This window comes from Oryctolagus cuniculus, chromosome 13 (assembly GCF_964237555.1).
Source record: "Oryctolagus cuniculus chromosome 13, mOryCun1.1, whole genome shotgun sequence".
NCBI classification, from domain to species: domain Eukaryota; kingdom Metazoa; phylum Chordata; class Mammalia; order Lagomorpha; family Leporidae; genus Oryctolagus; species Oryctolagus cuniculus.
Window position 1 is genome coordinate 1,230,319 of NC_091444.1, and position 19,164 is coordinate 1,249,482.

The 19,164-nt window shown below is 64.9% G+C and overlaps 1 protein-coding gene across 2 annotated transcripts in view; it reads left to right on the plus strand.

Moving 5' to 3' along the window:
* Positions 1-18,902, plus strand: part of LAMC1 (laminin subunit gamma 1) — an 80,624-nt gene extending 61,722 nt beyond the window's left edge. For both annotated transcript variants that reach the window (XM_051841433.2, XM_070054996.1), the window contains exons 14-28: positions 1,014-1,259; positions 1,460-1,613; positions 2,316-2,458; positions 3,169-3,347; positions 3,633-3,789; positions 6,156-6,361; positions 6,646-6,725; positions 8,230-8,367; positions 8,985-9,129; positions 10,020-10,169; positions 10,568-10,682; positions 11,165-11,364; positions 12,073-12,231; positions 14,766-14,865; positions 16,974-18,902. In XM_051841433.2, the coding sequence (XP_051697393.2) occupies positions 1,014-1,259; positions 1,460-1,613; positions 2,316-2,458; positions 3,169-3,347; positions 3,633-3,789; positions 6,156-6,361; positions 6,646-6,725; positions 8,230-8,367; positions 8,985-9,129; positions 10,020-10,169; positions 10,568-10,682; positions 11,165-11,364; positions 12,073-12,231; positions 14,766-14,865; positions 16,974-17,230 (2,429 nt within the window). In that variant the 3' untranslated portion in view covers positions 17,231-18,902. The remainder of the gene's footprint in view (positions 1-1,013; positions 1,260-1,459; positions 1,614-2,315; positions 2,459-3,168; positions 3,348-3,632; positions 3,790-6,155; positions 6,362-6,645; positions 6,726-8,229; positions 8,368-8,984; positions 9,130-10,019; positions 10,170-10,567; positions 10,683-11,164; positions 11,365-12,072; positions 12,232-14,765; positions 14,866-16,973) is intronic.
* Positions 18,903-19,164: the final 262 nt, after the last annotated feature.

Sequence of the window (19,164 nt, forward strand, 5' to 3'; positions counted from 1 at the left end):
CAGGGGGCTGGGGATCCACAGAGGCGCCGGCAGCGTCCAGCACGTGCGGTCAGGGGGGTTCACAGAGGCGCCGGCAGCGTCCAGCACGTGCGGTCAGGGGAACGGGGGTCCACAGAGGCGCCTGTCCCCGGCCCACACTCACGGGAGCGTGAAGCCTGCCTCTGCCAGCTGCTCTGAGAGCTGTCCCGCCCTGTGAGGACCCCAGGGCGGCCCCCGGGGTGCGGAGGCTCTGGCCTGGCTTTGCCTCCTCTGCGTGAGAGTAAGCAAAGCGAGACAGACCACGGCCGCCGCCTGTTCCGCCGTCACCATCGCTGGGAAGTGTCCAACCAGGGGCTGTCACGCATGTCGGGTGGCTGGGCCAGTGAGTCACAGAATTAGCGTCCGGCTGCTCCTGCCTTTTCCCTCCCTAAGTGGTGACCCAGCCGAAGCCTGGGCAGCCCGCGCCCCATGCCCGGCCCACTGGGCGGAGCCTGTTGGTCCGTCCAGTTCCCTGTCCCCTGGCATCTGGCCCATGGGCTGGGTGGACACGTCGCTCTCTCAGGAAGGCTGCCCCCAGTGGCCCAGCACGAGCCACGGGACCTGGCACGTCTGCTCCATCGTGACCCGCTTGCGGAGTTGTGGGATTTGGAAACAGCCACTCCTGCCTCACTGGCTTTGCTGGCCGAGCACCCTCGTGCTGGTGCCAGAAGCGCCAGATGTCACGGTTTCAGATTGGGGTGCCCGGGCCGTGGGGCATTTCAGGGACAGTGGGCAGGCAGCTGCAGAGCAGAGCGCCGTGTCGTGGTGACGTCCTTGTATCTCCACTGAGTAATCCCTGTGCTGAGTTCTGACTGGAGGATGTGTAACGGGAAGGTGGGTGGAATTCAGGCACAGGCCAGTGCCGGATGCAACCCGGTCCCTCGCCCGCCGCAGCGCCACCCGCCTTGCCTGTGGGGATTGGGCTGGTCTGCTTACAGCCAGCGGCGTGGTCGCGCTGCCGGCGTCTGTCTGAGCCTGCCGTCATCTCCCCGCAGGTAAGAGGTGTGAGCTCTGTGACGACGGCTACTTCGGAGACCCTCTGGGCAGAGGTGGCCCCGTGAGGCTGTGCCGCCCGTGCCAGTGCAGTGACAACGTGGACCCCAACGCTGTTGGCAACTGTGACCGCTCGACGGGAGAGTGCCTCAAGTGCATCTACAACACCGCCGGCTTCTACTGTGACCGCTGCAAGGACGGCTTCTTCGGGAACCCCCTGGCGCCCAGCCCCACAGACAAGTGCAGAGGTACTGGCCACGGGCTGCGGGGCGGCCACGCCAGCTCACGCTTTCTCGACTGTAATGCAGTCGCGCAACCTCCCCTAGCTAATATGAAACCCGTGAGATAGATGGCCTCTTCTCACACCAAGCCCCACACCCAGGCAGCGCCGGCTCATGGGCGCCTCCCCTGACTCTGTCTCTGTCTCCGTCTCTGTCTCCCACCTCAGCCTGCGATTGCAACCCCTACGGGACCCTGAGGCAGCAGGGCGGCTGCAACCCCGTGACTGGGCAGTGCGCGTGTCTGCCCCACGTGGCCGGCCGGGACTGTGGGGCTTGTGAGCCCGGCTTCTACAACCTGCAGAGCGGGCGTGGCTGCGAGAGGTGAGGTGCCGGCCCGTGCCTGGCACAGGCGAGGCCCTGGGGGGCGGCCCTGGGGAAGCAGCAGGGAGCTGATGGGACCAGAAGGGTGTGCAGACCCACCTGAGCCGCCATGTGAAGTTGCAGACGGCAGGGTGCTGCCTCAGGTGCTCGGGGTCAGCCCTCCAGGGCTTCCAAACCCAGGCAGTGCCCGCGCAGTGTGGGTGGGACAGGGCTTCCAAACCCAGGCAGTGCCCGCGCAGTGTGGGTGGGACAGGGCTTCCGAACCCAGGCAGTGCCCGCGCAGTGTGGGTGGGACGGCGCTCGTGGAGGCGAGGCTAGGAAGGAGCTGCTGTGCCCAGCGTCGTGGCACAGCGGGCTAAGCCCCCACCTGCACCGGTTGAGTTCCGGCTGTGCTGGAACTAATGCAGACCCTGGGAGGCAGCGGAAGTGCTTGGACCCCGGCTGTGCTTGGAGACTGGGTGAAGCTCCAGGCTCCTGACTTTGGCTGGCCCAGCCCATCTGGGGAATAAACTAGCAGATGGAAGATCTGTCTTTCTCGCCCTTTGCCTTTCAAACAAATAGATAGATCTTTAAAAAAAAAAGAAAAAAAAAAGGAAGAAAAGAGGTTGTGCATGGCTCCTGGGAAGGCAGTGTCTCCGCCGTACGGCCCAGCAGCGCCCGCCCACCGGCCTCACCTGGGAAGCGCCCTGTGCTTGCTTTCAGGTGTGACTGCCACGCCCTGGGCTCCACCGACGGGCAGTGCGACATCCGCACCGGGCAGTGTGAGTGCCAGCCGGGCGTCACTGGCCAGCACTGTGAGCGCTGCGAGGTCAACCACTTCGGGTTTGGCCCTGAAGGCTGCAAACGTAAGGAGAGCCCCTCGCCCACCCCCCATTCCAGCAGGCACCTTGAGTCCGGGAGGAGCCTGCCAGCCCCATCCGGCCGCCTGGTTCCCAGCTGCGGCTGCCCCCGCCCCGGCATAGGTGCCTGCTCCGCAACCCGCACCTTCCACAGCCCTGGGCCCCGCTTCTCCGGTCCCCGGCAGCCGCCGTGCTGGGGTTCTGATCCCTCGTTTTCCCAGTGCCGGTTTCTGCGAGCAAGCCTCCCGGTGTTCCCTGAGCCTCCATGTACCCAGTGGGCGCTGTCGGGGGTCAGCTGTGGGTGCCGATGACCCGCTGGCCGCCGCCCCACCCCCTCGCTGTCTTCCCCGGGACAGTTGGCTTTTCTGTCTCATGAGTGCCTGCCTTCTCCTGTGGGCGCAACCAGAGCCACAGGGCACAGGGCACATGAGCCAACCACAGCCTAGTGAAGGGCGGCCATGGGGAGGCGAGGGGGAGGTGAGCTCGAGGGAACGGCGCAGGCCCGTCGGCAGTCTCTGGGGTTTGTAAGTCGCGTGCTGTTCCCCAGGGGTGCACTTTTTTTCCCTGAAGGCTTGTCTTCATTTGAAAGGTCTGCCTGCTCTCAGCAGACTGGAATGCTGGGGTTTGGTGCGCAGCCGTGGGGGCGAGGCCCGGGCGGGCGCAGGTGCACTGCGCCTCCCTGCCCTCCCCTCACTGTGGCCCCCCGCGTCCCGCAGCCTGTGACTGCCACCCCGAGGGGTCCCTGTCACTGCAGTGTGGAGAGGACGGGCGCTGCGAGTGCCGGCCGGGCTTCGTGGGCAGCCGCTGTGACCAGTGTGAGGAGAACTACTTCTACAACCGCTCCTGGCCCGGCTGCCAGGAGTGCCCAGCCTGCTACCGGCTGGTGAAGGACAAGGTGAGCCAGCTGCGGCCGCTGCGCCCATGCTGGGCGGCGAGTCAGGGAGACCCGGAGAGGAGGGCCTGGGGGCGGAGGGCCTGGGGGCGCTGTGCCGAGCCTCTCCAGGGGTCCGGCCTGGTGAGGCCCTGGGGAGAGGCGCGCGTGCAGCTCCGGCCCCACGCAGGGTGCGAGAACCTCTCGGAAGCCGGGAGTTAGCCTGTGTGGTCCGAGGGGTAGTCAGGCTGGGGCGGGGAGGCCACGGGGAGCCCCTTCTCCGACTCTGCCTTCCCTCCCTGTGTTCAGGTTGCCGAGCATCGCGCCAGGCTCCAGGAGTTAGAGAGCCTCATAGCGAACCTGGGCACGGGCGATGAGGCGGTGACGGACCAGGCCTTCGAGGACAGGCTGAAGGAGGCCGAGAGGGAGGTCACTGACCTCCTCCGCGAGGCCCAGGACGTCAAAGGTAGGCGGCTGGCGGGGTCCCCGGGGCGGCTGCACCGACCCTTCCTAGCTGCAGGGCTCCGTGGATGGGAGTTCCGTTCCACGCCGTGGCTGCTGGCACAGCCCGAGGACTCAGTGCGTTCAGCTGCCGTGAGCGGCTGCTCTCCTGACGCAGTCAGAGCTGTCAGAGTTCAAGTACTTAGCAAGCCACATGCGCCACAGGTGTCCTGAGCCACTGAGTCGGTCACAGGTGTCCTATGGGAGTCCGCTTTCATTGCACACGGTTGGGGGTGGGGCAGTGGGCCTCTCCCTCTGTGCTGCCTCATGGCCTCAGAGAGGAGCCCCAAAGGAAATGCCGTGGTCTCCACGTCTGGCCTGGACGGGGCTGCTGACCACGCCGCACCCAGCCCCTGCAGAAATGAGCGGCGGACATCAGCACTTGCCAGGACATTCCTGTCCAATCTGTCTCCGTGTGGTGCACGGCCCTGGTGACAGCATGCTGGCGTGCCATCCGGGGACAGGGAACGGGGCCTCCACACGCAGCACGGAGCTGCCGGCCCAGCAAGGGCCCACAGACGTCTGGACGGTCCGCTGGGCTCCTCTTCGTGTCGCTCTGGGAGTGTCCCCACAGGGCTGGGCTGAGGTCCAGGCCCCGGCTGACCTGTCCAGCTGGAGTCCCGACCAGCCAGGGAGGACCATGGCTTCGGTGTGACCTGTCTCCTGAGGCTCGTGCATGTCCACTCATAGTTAGAGCTCACGTTCATTCCGCACACGCCGAAGGAGGGTGTGAGGTGCTGGTAGGGCCTGCGGGTGACCTCGAAGTGAGCCCAGCAGTTAGGGCGTCTGCCCTCGCAGATGAAGTTGTGTCTCGAGAACTGGACGGAGGGGCCGCCCTTGCTGCCTTCTCGGGGTCGGCTCGAGAGAGAAGGGGGTGTTATACCCTCCTCTGCTAAGTCCAGATGACTCTCTGATGCCAAGTTGCTTTTGTTCTCTGTTGTTTCTTACGGATCTTTTTTTTTTTTTTTAAAGGTTCATTTTCTCTATTTGAAAGAGTTACAGAGATAGATACAGAGAGAGATCTTCTATCCACTGGTTCACTCTCCACATGGCTGCAGTGGCCAGGGCTGGGCCAGGCCAAAGCCAGGAGCAAGGAGCCAGGAGCTTCTTCCAGGACTCCCACGTAGGCAGCAGAGGCCCGAGTACTTGGGCCATCCTCCACTGCCTTCCCTGGGCCATTAGCAGGGAGCTGGATCGGAAGTGGAGTAGCTGGGACTTGAACCAGTGCCCATGTGAGATGCCGGCATCAGAGGCAGCGGTTTTACCCACTCCACAACAACGCTGGCCCCTGTTTCTTTCTTTCTTTTTTTTTCTTTTGAAAGGTCTTCCTTTTCCATTGGTTCACCCCTCATTGGCCGCTACGGCCGGCGCACCGCGCTGATCTGAAGCCAGGAGCCAGATGCTTCTCCTGGTCTCGCATGCGGGTGCAGGGCCCAAGGACCTGGGCCATCCTCCACTGCATTCCCAGGCCACAGCAGAGAGCTGGACTGGAAGAGGGGCAACCGGGACAGAATCCGACACTCCAGCCGGGACTAGAACCCAGGGTGCCGGTGCTGCAGGTGGAGGATTAGCCTAGTGAGCCGCGGCGCTGGCCAAGGGCCCCTGTTTCTTACAAGTCTTTCCATATCAGAGGACAGTGCAGGCGGTCCTCCGGCCAGGGACTGCGCCGAGGGCGCCCGGCCGGTGAGGCCCTGCTTCCAGATCTGTGTTCATCTTTGTGAACTTCGACCTCCCACCCTCTTGCTTTTCTTGGGAAAGTCGGGCCGGCACTGTGCGTCAGGCTGACGTAAGGACGGTTCAGCTCTCAGAAGGACTCGGTTTGTTGTGTGGATCTGACATGAGCAGGCTGCATTCGCGTGGCTCATGTTTATCTTTGGCTGTACCAGGACCAGAGTACAAGAGCTAAGTGGGATGGGCGCAGTTAGTGAAGCAGTTTGAAGATGGTTTAAAGCAGAGAGGGAGGGAAGTACACAGTTTCCCGGCCTTCAGCCTCTGTTCCCAGCCAGGTTTAGCTGAGCTGTGGTAAACGGCCATTGGGCCTGGCACCGTCTCTGGTTAAGCCGGGTCTGGGCTGGACTCTCAGTAGGCGTTTCTCCTGTGTCTAGCTGTCCCCAAGTGTCCCCTCTGCCAAGCCTGGCGTTGGAGTGAGCAGTGAGGAAGAGGAGCTCATGGAGGCAGGGGTGGGGGCAGACGGGCACCTGGGGCCCGTGCTGTGAGCGCACAGCGTGGGGGCGGCAGCAGAGGCCGTCAGAGAGGAGGGTGCCGTGAGGCCTGGGTTGCGTGTGAGGTGCTAAGTACCCTAGACGCTCACGGGTCCGTTCCCCCCACCAGACGTGGACCAGAACTTGCTGGGTCGGCTTCAGAGAGTGAACAGCACCCTGTCCAGCCAGCTCGGCCGTCTGCAGGACATCCGGAAGACCATCGAGGACACGGGAGACTTGGCTGAACAAGCCCGCAGCCGAGTGGCCAACACGGAGCGGCTCATAGAAATCGCGTCCAGAGAGCTGGAGAAGGCGAAAGTGGCCGTGGCCAACGTGGTGAGCGCACAGGGCGGTCCCGGGGGGCCAGTCACCTGTGATTTGTCCCTGGCTGTGGAGCAGTGAACATCGGTCCCTAAGTCAGGAGCAGGGAGGCCTGGCTGCCAACATGTGAGACAGTTCAGAAGCCAGGCCCTGCTCCCCGTGGGCACGGAGGTGTCCTCTGTCCGGGAGTGAGAGCGGGGGGATCTGCCATCCGAGGTGCTGGCGCCCGGTGACTCCCCAGGACACGAGGCGGCCGCGCCCGCTCAGATGGGCGTGACTCAGCGCTGTTGTTCCCTCAGTCCATCACGCAGCCAGAGTCCACGGGGGATCCGAACAACATGACCCTGCTGGCGGAGGAGGCCCGGCAGCTCGCAGAACGGTAACGGCCCCGCCCCTCCACGTTGTCCTGGGGGGGCAGTGACATTGCACCTCCCAGAGCTAACTCTGGCCTGCTTAGATTTTAGCATCAAGGTCTTGCAGTGAACACGCGGCTAAGAGGCTCAGTAGCATCCAATCACAAACTTTAAAAAAATTTTTAATTAACTTCTAACAGAAAAGTTTAATTTTCAAATCTCAATAGAAAGCATTTAATAGCCCATAGTGCATTTGAAAATATGCCAAGGAAAGCAACCATTTTAATTCCTGATTTTTTAGACTTTTTTTTTCTTATTAAACATAAGGTGATTTCTTTAGGAGACTTGAGAAGTCTCAAGTTAGAAAGTTTTTTTTTAAGGTTTATTATTTATTTGAGAGGTAGAGTTACAGAGAGAGGGAGAGAGAGAGAGAAAGAAGTCTTCCATCCACTGATTCTCTCCCAAAATGCCCACAACGGCCAGAGCTGAGCTGACCAGGAGCTTCCTCCAGGTCTCCCACATGGGGGCAGGGCCCCAAGCACTTGGGTCATCTTCTACTGCTTTCTTAGGCCATCAGCGGGGAGCTGGATCAGGTGGAGCAGCTGGGACATGAACCTGTGCCCATACAGGATTCCAGCGCCACAGGCGGAAGCTTAACCTGCTTTGCCACAGCACTGGCTCACGTTAGATTTTAAAAGCAGAGTCCGGCGCCCCAGGTTCTAGTCCCAGTCGGGGCGCCAGATTCTGTGCCGGTTGTCCCTCTTCCAGTCCAGCTCTCTGCTGTGGCCCAGGAGTGCAGTGGAGGATGGCCCAAGTCCTTGGGCCCTGCACCCGCATGGGAGACCTGGAAGAAGCACCTGGCTCCTGGCTTCGGATCGGTGCAGCCCACGGGCTGTAGTGGCCATTTGGGGAGTGAACCAATGGAAGGAAGACCTTTCTCTTTCTCTCACTGTCTAACTCTGCCTGTCAAAAAAAAAAAAAAAAAAAAAAAAGAAAGAAAGAAAGAGAAGAAAAGAAAAAGAAAAAAAGGCAGAATTGCTAGAATGTAGCCTCTGTGAGAACTGGGGAGGTGAAGAGACCCCAGGCACTGGCCGGACCACTGTGCCATGCATGACCATGGGGGTCCAGTGGCGTTCCCTGGCAGCGTCTGGGGCGTGGCCGCCAGGAGCCAGGGTCGGCTGCACAGAAGGTGGCCTGAGAGCCTGAGACCACGTTCGTGATGAGAGCGGCAGGTTCTGCTCAGCACATGTGGTTTGACCTGTGAGTTTTCCCCGGATAAGTGTGTTTCAAGGTAGTCTTTCTGGAATAGTCCTTTAGCTGCAAGTTTGAGACCATCAGTCTTGGACAGCATCCCTGTCTGCAGAACACTGTAACCTCAGCCAGCTGAAGTGACCGCACGCGGCCGGGTTAGGGGCTCCCCCAGTAGAACTCTGCTCCCACCAGTGTGTGCCAGCACGGTGAAGCAGGCCCCGCCCCTCCACAGCCACAGGCGCACCTGTTCGGAGCTCACTCTGTCACCTTTGCCCGCAGCCACAAGCAGGAAGCCGATGACATCGTCCGAGTGGCGACAACAGCCAACGACACGTCCGCGGAGGCGTTGGCGCTGCTCCTGAGAACGCTGGCCGGAGAAAACCAGACGGCGCTCGAGATCAAAGACCTCAACAGGAAGTGAGTGACGTCACAGTGCTGGCGGCACCGGGACTGGAGCCCACCAGGACTGCGCGGTGGTCAGGGCAGGGCCGTGGAGCCGGGTCGAGTTGGATCCCGTGACTGCAGCTGTAGGGGCGGGAGCGAGACAGCCCTGGCCTCACGCTTCTGCTTCAAGGGGAAGAAGGCGTTATGTAGTAGGGTAGGGTGAGAGGCCTCACAGCAGTGCACTCGCTGCCAGAGGAAACGTGCCTGTTCGTCCCTCCTGCACCCGAGTGCTGGGGCGGGGGGTGTTCCAGATTGTGGAATATTTGTGTGTATGTACCGAGATGCCTTGGGGTTGGGACCCAGGTCTGAACCCAGAATCCACTGTGTTCTGTGCACCTCACAGACGCCTAGGCGTTCACCCTGCTACCTCGTGAGGCGCCCTGTGGGCCCCAGAGCTCCAGGCTTGGCAGCGTTTCTGGGTTGGGTGCTCGGGCCGTGTGTGGCAGACCCCACGTTACAGAGAAGCCGAGGCGTGAACGTGGGCTGGATCCCCGTGACGGAGTCTCCTCAGTCACGGACACTGAGTGGGGTCTGGCTGCCACGAGGCTGCGAGCGGCTAAGGTTCTGTCAAATCTCATCACTCACTCCAGGTACGAGCAGGCGAGGAATATCTCTCAGGACCTGGAGAAGCAGGCCGCCCGCGTCCACGAGGAGGCCAAGCGGGCTGGGGACAAGGCTGTGGAGATCTACGCCAGCGTGGCCCAGCTGAGCCCCGTGGACTCGGAGGCCCTGGAGGTACGGGGCAGCCGAGGGCATGCACACCGAAACCCACCCCCGGCGAGCCGCTGCGTCGTGGCGCATGGGCACAGGTGGCACCCATGCACGGCAGAGGCGCCTGGGCCTGAGGCCCCCATGTCAGCCCAGCTCTGGTGCACGGCACTCACCTGCAGCAGGGGACTCCCAGGGACAGAGGGGCGTGCCCCAGGCTGGGGCTGCGTGGGCTCTGTGTTCCTGTCTGTTGGGGGGCCTCTCCCTAGACTCTGAATGGATGGTACATTTTCCACATCAAACTTTTTTTATTTATTTGTTCAAAAGGCTGAGTGACAGGGAGGCTAAAAAGATCTTCCATTCTCTGGTTCACTCCCCAAATGCCCACAGAAGCCAGGACTGGGCCACGCTGAAGTCAGGAGCCAGGAGCTCCATCCAGGTCTCCCACGTGGGTGCAGGGGCCCAAGCACCCGGGCCACCTTCCACTGCCTTCCCAGGCCGTGAGCAGGGAACTGGATGGGATGTGGAGCAACCGGGACTCACACCAGCACTCCCAGCGTGGGACGTGGGCGTCCCCGGCGATGGCTGCACCTGCCACGCCACAGTGCCTGCCCATGGACCATGCAGGGTGCCGAGTGTCACTCGCCGTGTCTGAGGGGCTAGGCCAGTTTTTACTGTTAGGGTTAGGGCTCTTCAGACACGCGCCTGCCACCTGCTTCCTCAGATGGGGAATTTGGAAAACAGACAAGGCTGTGACCAAAGCCAGGAAGTGTCCGCTGCTGTGGTGCCTGGAAGGACACAGGGGCCGTCCCGTGTCCTGGTCAGGGCGTGGGTGCACGTGGTCCCGCGTGTCACGTCCGTGGCATCCTGCCACGCGTCGCTGTGTGCCCTGTCTGAAGTGGAGCCGTCTCCCTCAGAATGAAGCACGCAAGATAAAGAAGGAAGCTGAGGACCTGGCCCGGCTGGTGGACCAGAAGCTGAGCGACTACGAGGACCTCAGGGAAGACATGAGAGGGAAGGAGTTTGACGTGAAGAACCTTCTGGAGAAGGGGAAGACAGAGCAGCAGGTCGGTCTGACCGGGGCTGCCTCTGGCTGAACGTGTGGGCGGTGTCCAGAGCGTGCAGAGCTGAGCCTGGCCGGTGGGGGTCGGGGCCTGCCCATCAGGGGCCTGCCCGTCGGGGGTCCTGCCATCGGAGGCCGTGCCCGTCGGGGGCCTGCCCATCAGGGACCCTGCCTATCGGGGGCCTGCCCGTCGGGGGTCCTGCCATCAGGGGCCGTGCCTGTCGGGGGCCTGCCCATCAGGGACCCTGCCTGTCGGGGGCCTGCCCATCGGGGGTCCTGCCATCAGGGGCCGTGTCCATCAGGGTCCTGGCCATCAGGGACCCTGCCCGTCGGGCCATGTCCGTCAGGGTGCCGTGCCCGTTGAGCCGTGCCGGGCTCACGCCTCGCCGCCTGCCCTCACAGACCGCAGACCAGCTGCTGGCCCGTGCCGATGCGGCCAAGGCCCTTGCCGAGGAGGCAGCGAAGCGGGGCCGAGACACTTTGCAGGAAGCTAACGACATCCTGAGCAACCTGAAAGGTAGGGGAGGCGGGGTGGGCCTGCACCCACGTCCCCTCTGCTGCCCAGGGCTTCAGAGCACCCCCAGAGCCTGCGTCCCCATGCCCCCCGCAAGCTCGGGACGGCTGCGTCGCCTGCTGCGCTGGCTTCCCTGCTGTCCCCTGCCTATGGCGTCCCACTGTTCTTGGTCTTTTCACCCAATTCCCTGAGCAGCCCCGGTGCCCCTGTCCACACGGGGGTGGGGCCCGTGGCCTGCGTCTGAATCCCCGCTCATGGATTGGGTCAGCTCTGCCCCCTTGGTTTCTCACTCACAGAACGGCACACGAGGGACACTCGGCCGTTGCGCAGTCCAGCGGCGGGGGCTGGCCTCCCTGGGCTCCCGGTGACACGTTTTCCATGAGGCGTGTCTCAGGCGTGACCGTGTGTGGCGGTGACACGCCCCGGGGCGTCTGTGTTGCCGCACACCTGTGGTCAGCGGTCTCTCCCCCACCCGTCCCTGGCAGACTTCGACAGGCGCGTGAATGACAACAAGACGGCTGCGGAGGAGGCGCTGCGCAGGATCCCGGCCATCAGCCAGACGCTCGCCGAGGCCGACGAGAAGACCCGCGAGGCGCAGCTGGCGTTGGGCAACGCCGCGGCCGACGCCACTGAGGCCAAGCTCAAGGCCCACGAGGCTGAGCGGATCGCCAGTGCCGTCCAGAAGGTGCCCACAGGCCTGCCCCCCTTTCCTGGGCTCCAGCAAAACTGCCGAGACCCTGTGCTCCCCTCGTAGGCTAGGGTTAGAGCAGCGCCCGCCCCGACTGGGGAGGACGCCAGACAAGCCCCCTGCTCGGGGACCCCTGCTGCGTCTCCATGGGGGCTCTGAAGGCCAGCGAGCCCCTCCCAGAGAGCAGCCCCTTCCTGGGTCCCTCAGCCATAGCACTGGCACGTTTTCCACCTTGCTCCGAGTGCCTTGAACACGACTCACCTGCAAGCCAGCAAGTGAGCAAGTGCATCACCCGCCCCTCCAGAGACCCCCACAGAGACCCCTCCCGGAGGAGAGATGGAGGTTCACAGGGGTTTGTGGGTGTCTTTCCCCAGGGGGCTCTGAATTGGTCTGGGGCTGAGGTCTTGTAGTTGTGAACTGGGAGGAGGCAGGGCCGCAGCCGCGTGCGTGGCCTGGCGTGCCGGGAAGCGTGGTCGTGCGCTGGTCGTGCGCTGGCCGTGCGGTCTTGGGTGGGAACGGCAGGAGCAGAGCGGACGTCGGGGTCGAAGCGGTTGCACCTGGAGGTGCTTGTAACCCGTGAGGCGCCGCGCTGGGAGCCGTCGGTTCCTCGGGTGGCGGAGGCCAGCGGCCGCTGTGCCCGTCAGGGCCGGAGCCGCCCTCGGACACGGGGTCGGTGTGCTCAGCAGTTTGCTGCTCTTGGCCCAGAACGCGACCAGCACCAAGGCAGAAGCTGAGCGGACGTTTGCGGAGGTCACGGGTCTGGACCACGAGGTGAACGAAATGTTGAAGCAGCTGCAGGACGCAGAGGGGGAGCTGAAGAGGAAGCAGGACGACGCCGACCAGGACATGATGATGGCGGGGATGGTAGGGCGGGGCGGGGGCGGGGGCCCGGGTGCTGAGCGGTCAGGGGGCGGGGCGAGGGCCCGGGTGCTGAGCGGTCAGGGGGCGGGGCGGGGGCCCGGGTGCTGAGCGGGCGGGGGGCGGGGGCGGGGGCCCGGGTGCTGAGGGGGGCGGGGGCGAGGGCCCGGGTGCTGAGCGGGGCGGGGGGCGGGGGCCCGGGTGCTGAGGGGGGCGGGGGCGGGGGCCCGGGTGCTGAGCGGGGCGGGGGCGAGGGCCCGGGTGCTGAGCGGGGCGGGGGCGGGGGCCCGGGTGCTGAGCGGGGCGGGGGCGGGGGCCCGGGTGCTGAGCGGGGCGGGGGCGGGGGCCCGGGTGCTGAGCGGGGCGGGGGCGAGGGCCCGGGTGCTGAGCGGGGCGGGGGCGAGGGCCCGGGTGCTGAGGGGGGCGGGGGCGAGGGCCCGGGTGCTGAGGGGGGCGGGGGCGAGGGCCCGGGTGCTGAGCGGTCAGGGGGCGGGGGCGAGGGCCCGGGTGCTGAGCGGGGCAGGGGCGAGGGCCCGGGTGCTGAGCGGGGCGGGGGCGAGGGCCCGGGTGCTGAGCGGGGCGGGGGCGGGGGCGGGGGCCCGGGTGCTGAGCGGTCGGGGGGCGGGGGCGTGGGCTCGCGGTGGCCACAGTGGAGGCAAGGCTGCGCACGGAGGCCGGTGTGCCATGCAGGGTCCTGTCCATTGGTTGCTTTCCACGGCAAGCGTGTTCTGCCCAGGCATTGGGTTTGCGGCTGCGTAGGAAGTCCAAATCCTGGCCTCCACCAGGAGTTCTGCCACACATCCCCGCCCACGGCCACGACTCACTCTCGCGTGGAGGCCGGGGGACGTGGCAGAGCAGGCGTGCCTCTGAGTGGCTGATGGCTAAGTGGTGTGAGGTCCGAGTTAGTGTCCCCCAGCGCTGGCTCCTGGGCAGCCCCAGAGAAGCAGCCCCCAGGCTCGCCTCCGGGGCCACGTGCGGGTGACTTGTGGGTGCCAGCACCCTCCTATTCCCACTGTGCCTTGGAACTGGGGTGCAGGTCTTGGCAGAAGGCACCTTCTGTCCGGGGCAGGGCTGGGCAGGGACCTTGTCTGACCCACACAGGAGCTCTTGGGGCAGACAGGGCGTTGCCCTCTGCTGCCAAGGCAGCACCCAGCTGCTCATCACTTCACCTCAGCTGGGGGCAGGGCGCATCCCCATGCAGGCAGTGAGGGGGTCTCTGGGCTGCGGGACGCTGGGTTCCGCGTGGGTTTATTGAAATGACAGGGCGGAGCTCCCGCTGTGTCCCCCTCACGCACTGCCTGCCGGGACCCACACTGGGGCCGGCTGGGCTCGTCCTACCAGGCCGGCGTGGGACGGCAGCCACGACGGGGCCCCAGGCTTGCCGCTGACCCCGCGTGCTGCTGCGTGGTGTGAGGCGCCTGTGGCTCTGAGCACAGAACACGCTGAGAACAGGAAGGCGGGGTGTGCGAGGCCGTGCGGGGCCACCGGGTCACTCCCTGCGGCCGTGTCTGGAGCGCACCTGCTTCCTGGGCCTCGGCCTTGCCTGCGTGTCAGCTGTCACGGGCTTCCCCACGTATCTGTCTCTGAGGAGGGCTGTGTGCCGTGTGTCTGGTGTGCTATGCGGGTGGTGTTTCTGTGTGTGTGGGGGGGTGTCTCCATGGTGTGTAGTTGTAGCTGGGTATTTTGTCTGGGCATGTGTGCGTGGTACATGCTGTGTGTGTGCCATGCTTGCCTATGCGTGCTGTGTCATTGCGGCTGTGTCTCGGGTCTGTGATGGGTTTTATGTGTGTGGTGTGCCTGCGTGCTTGTAGTTGTAGCTGGGTGTTGTCTGGGATGTGTGCTGTGTGCATGGTGTGGTGGGTGCTGTGTCTCTGGCGTGTTCAGTGTGTGTCATGTCTGCATGATGGGTTGTATCTCTGGCGTGCACTGTGTGTGGTTTGTGTGTGGTAGACGCTGTGTCTCTGGCGTGCGCTGTGTGTGGTTTGTGTGTGGTAGACGCTGTGTCTCTGGCGTGTGCTGTGTGTGGTTTGTGTGTGGTAGACGCTGTGTCTCTGGCGTGCACTGTGTGTGGTTTGTGTGTGGTAGACGCTGTGTCTCTGGCATGTGCTGTGTGGCGTGTTTGTGGTAGACACTGTGTCTCTGGCGTGTGCTGTGTGGCGTGTTTGTGTGTGCTGTGTGTGGCGTGTCCATGCATGGTGTGTCTGCAGCTGGAGTCTGGGTGAGGAGGCTGCAGGATACGTCCCTTGGCCACGACGTCTTTGAAGAGCACACGTTTCTGTGGGGCCCCAGGAGGCCTGGAGGGCGAGCACTGGCTGCCCCGGAGGCCCCTGCCCTCGCCCCGTGCACGGCCTCCGCAGGCTGGGTTTGCACCCCTGGGCACTCCTGACAGACCCACAGGGAAAGGCGCGATCATTTGGAGCCCGCTGGCCACTCTGCGGGTTGTCACCTGGGTGCAGATGAGAAATTCCCCCCCGAGCCTGCCCAACCACGCCCTGCCGTGGGGTTGGGGCAGGACCCTGAGCGCGTGCCTCCTCCCCCAGGCGTCGCAGGCCGCCCAGGAAGCCGAGATCAACGCCCGGAAGGTGAAGAACTCTGCCACCAGCCTCCTGGGCATCGTCAGCGACCTCCTGCAGCAGCTGGGTGAGCGGCAGGAGTTGGCTCTGCGCCGGGGGCCAGGGCTGGGGGGCCGCGGGCCAGAGGCCCCCTCGGAGTCACCCGCGTCGTCTGGCTCCGGTGTGAGATGCCACACACGGTGAATGGTGTCAGCTGGAGGGGGAGCCGTGGCGTGGCTTTGGGCTGTGTCCTCGGTCTGGGCTAGGCAGAGCGGGGCCGAGCCGGGCTTCCCCGGCCATCTTCTGGCAGCGCCTCAAGGGTTCACAGTGAAGGTTGTGAGCGGGTAGAGGACGCGGCCCGGGGGTCTCTGCCCCGAGAGCGGTGAGGTCTGATTGCTCGGGGCTTCCTTACCCAGAGGGGGACATGCCGGAGCCAACCAGCGGCTTGGGGCTGGGGGACAGGTGCGGGCCAGCCGTCAGGGAGCCGCTCCAGCTGTGCCCGTAGGCTTTAGGGGGTGGTGAGTTTTGTGTGGGGTTCTCGTTGGGGTGGGCACTTTGTCTCAAGGGTCAGACAGAGTGTGTTGTGCGCCAGCAGCAGATGGAAAATGCACGCGGGCTGGAGCGAGGGAGCCCAGGACAGCGGGGGGGGGGGGGGGGGGGAGTCACCAGCCTGCAGTGCCAGGACCCAGGGCAGTAGGGGGTGGTCACCAGCCTGCAGTGCCAGGACCCAGGGCAGCGGGGGGGTCACCAGCCTGCAGTGCCAGGACCCAGGGCAGCGGGGTCAGTCGTCAGCCGGTAGTGCTGGGGTCCAGGACAGCCGGGGGGGGGGGGCGATGGCAGTCTTCAGCTGGCAGTGCTGGGGTCCAGGGCTGGGAGGGGGGGGTAGTCGTCAGCTGGCGGTGCCGGGGTCCAGGGTGGGGGGTGCGGGGAGCAGGGCCCGTCTCCCGCCACATGGCAGGGCGCCCGGGAGACAAATAAGTACTGAGACTGTGGACTGAAACTAACTCTATGCGTCTGATCTCCCACCATATGGCGCTGAGAGAGTAAACAAATCTTACACAGCTGCTTCGTTAATTAGCTGATTCCTGACCCAACCCCTGTTTGGAAGAAAGCGGCGAGCTCAGCACATGGGCAGCAGAGCACGGATTGGTGGGAGGGGACTATAAAAGGGGGAGAGAGACAACATGCGGGGCCCCCTGAGAGAGCTGGTCGGGGAGCTCGCTGGTGCCGCTCCTCCGCAAAAGCAGGGGAGTGGCGGGGGTGCCGCTCCTCCGCGGAGGCGGGCGAGCGGCAGCAAATCCGGGAAGTGCCGGGGAAAGAAAACAGGGTCCGCTGCCGTTCCTCCGCTCGCGGAGGAGCGACAAGTGGTGTCATGACTCGGATACGGACAGGAGGAGGAAAGCCGGGAAAATACCGGAGGGAAACTAGGGAGAACCTAGGGAAAAACAGCGCAAGGCCCGGTGCCGTTCCTCCGCTCGCGGAGGAGCGACGGGGTGGTCGTCGGCCGGTGGTGCCGGGGCCCAGGGTGGGGGGCGGTCGTCGGCCGGCGGTGCTGGGATCCAGGGTGGGGGGCGGTCGTCGGCCAGTGGTGCCAGGGTCCAGGGTGGGGGGCGGTCGTCGGCCGGCGGTGCCGGGGCCCAGGGTGGGGGGCGGTCGTCGGCCGGCGGTGCTGGGATCCAGGGTGGGGGGCGGTCGTCGGCCAGTGGTGCCGGGGCCGGGAGGGTTTCCTGAGCACTTTGCGCCTGCGTGCTTTCCCGTGGAAGTGGTTTCTTCACGAGAATCGCCTTCCCAAGCTGACCGTGCAGCTGGAGTCATCTAGCGCCCCCAGCGGCCGTCTCCTGAGGGCTTCCTCCTCGCTGTGTCTGAGCCTAGGGCTGGGGCCTGTGTTCCCTGCTGTGTGCCCACGTGGCGCTGACGTGACCGAGCCACTTCTCTGTGGCTAACATGACGCGGTGTCCGGGCATGCACCGGCAGAAGGTGTTGTCCGTCCCCGGAGTCCGGCCCGGTCAGGTCTGGGGGCGGAGACTGCTCTTAGCAGGCCCGGCCCCTCTCAGGGAAGCAGCAGCCGCGTGCGTCTGCCCTGGGCTCGCGCCGTCAGGCCCTGGAGGACAGCACGGCCCACAGGTCCCTGCTGCAGGCCCTTGGGGCGAGGTGCCGCGCGCGTCCGAGCCCTCCTGTGTCCCCTCTGGCCTGCAGGGCAGCTGGACACGGTGGACCTGAACAAGCTGAGTGAGATCGAGGGCAGCCTGAACAAGGCCAAGGAGGAGATGCAGGCCAGCGACGTGGACCGCAAGGTGGCGGAGCTGGAGCGGGAAGCCCGGAAGCAGGAGGCCGCCCTGCTGGACTACGAGCGCGACATCGAGCAGGTGCTGCGCGACATCCGCAACCTGGAGGACATCCGCGGCTCGCTGCCGGCCGGCTGCTTCAACACGCCGTCCATTGAGAAGCCCTAGGCGCGGCCGCGGGCCCGCGCTGCCCCGCACTGCCCCTCAGCGCTGGGAACAGCCCCAGGCTCAGCGCGGGCGCGGCACACACCGGGCAGCCTCGGCACGCGCCCGCCCCGCCCCCTCCCATCCCCGCACTCACGTCTATGAAGGAAAGGCCGGGCCCAGACAGTGGGATGGCCACCAGCGTCGGTGCCGTGTCCTCCCCCACGGAGCCACAGCAGGCAGACGCCCGCGCGCGGAGGCTGGAGTGACCGAGTCCGGCAGAGCGGGGCGTGGGCCTTCCGATGCTGGCCCGGTGGGCTCCCGCTGTCCAGGCCGCCGACCGTGCGACGCGGAGGCGGGAGACCCCCGCCGAGCCCCTTCCAGAGGGCCTGGTGCAGAAGCAACAGGGACATGTGACCGCTGCGGTTTTCCTGAAACCCAGCGAGCTGTCCGGGACTCGGCGGGGGTCCCCGGCGGGATCGCAGCGGAAGAGCAGGTTGGGGAGGGGCCGGCTGCAGCTCAGTCACGGACCCTGCGCTGTGTTTCTGTGCTGGAGAGAGAGCGTGTCTGGCTCTTAGCGCCTGGCCTCGAGCCCCCAGGCCCCGCCCTTTGTGGTGCGGCGGCCCCCGGGGGCCTCCCGGCCTTGCCTCTCTGCCCCGTGGTCGCCCCCGACACCGTCGCCTGCCACGAGTCTCTCCCTTAGCCTCTAACACTATGCAACGTCGGCCCTTACCCGCGGGGGAGGAGCCGGGACCTGACACACTGGTGCTATGACTTATTTCAGATCTATATTTTTGTGTGAACATTGTGTTTTACCATGACCATAGAGTAAGGAACTCATGTGAATATCCCCGGCCCTGCTGTCGCCGCCTCAGGCCCTCTGCTCCCCTGGCCGCGCCCCCGGGACCCCCTCCCCGGCCCTGTCCCAGGAGCCCGTGCTTGTCGGCTCCACTCCACACTCCCGGCCCAGGTCCGGGTGCCTCCGCCCGCAGCGCCTGCTCCCCCCCTCCCAGGCGGGTGGGGGCCTTGGGCTCCACCGTCGGTGCCTCCTGGGTCTCCCCAGCATTGAGCTGGCTGCGGCCTTTCTGGCGGCGGTTAGAGCCGGGTGGGTGGTGGAGTCCCCCGCTCTCTGGGCGGGGAGGAGCGCACGGCGGCCTCCGCCCACCCCCGTGTCTTGGGAGGCACAGCTCTTACTTGCCCAGGGTCCCATCCGTGTTTCCTGGCTCGTGCCTGTTGTTAAGCGGCCACAGCCTCCTGCGTATGTGCTGGCCGAGGTCGCAGGGGACGGGGGAAGGGCCGAGGGTGGACGCCGGGGTCACACTGGCAACTCTGAGGCCACCGCGGGGTTTCTGTCGCGTTGTGGGTTTCTTTCCTTCTCCACCTGTGTGGTGTATTTTTAAACAGATTTTATTTTTCAAAGAAGAGTTCTTGTAGACGATCACACTCCCACGGGCCAGCGTGGCCTCCGGCGTGGCCACAGCGGCCGACAGGATGCCTGCCGAGGGGCGCAGGTGCTGCCGCCCCGCCCCGCCCCGCCCGCGGCCGCGGCCCGTGCCTCCGTGCCTTCACTTGAGCTGTTTGCCTTAATCTCTGCAGTCTTGCTTTCAGGGTGGTTAATAAAATGCAACACTTGGCATTTTTTATGTTTAAAAAACAGTATTTTATTTATAATAAAATCTGAATATTTGTAACCCTTTCTCTTGGGCGTGGCCTGAGTGTGTTTCTGGGGATGCCGGCATGTGCCAGGCAGGATGAGCGGCGTCTCCGGGCTACCCGGCACCTTGGGACGCCGCGGTGTAGCTCCAAGGGCACCAGGGCCCCACACTCTCGGACCGGCTGTGCTGGGGCAGCGAGAGGCGGCCAGGTCCTGGGGTCCCCGGGCAGACGCCGTCGAGGCTGCCCTGTGCGCAGCCTTCCAAGGCAGGTCCTGGGGTCCCATGGGAACAGAACCGAGGGGT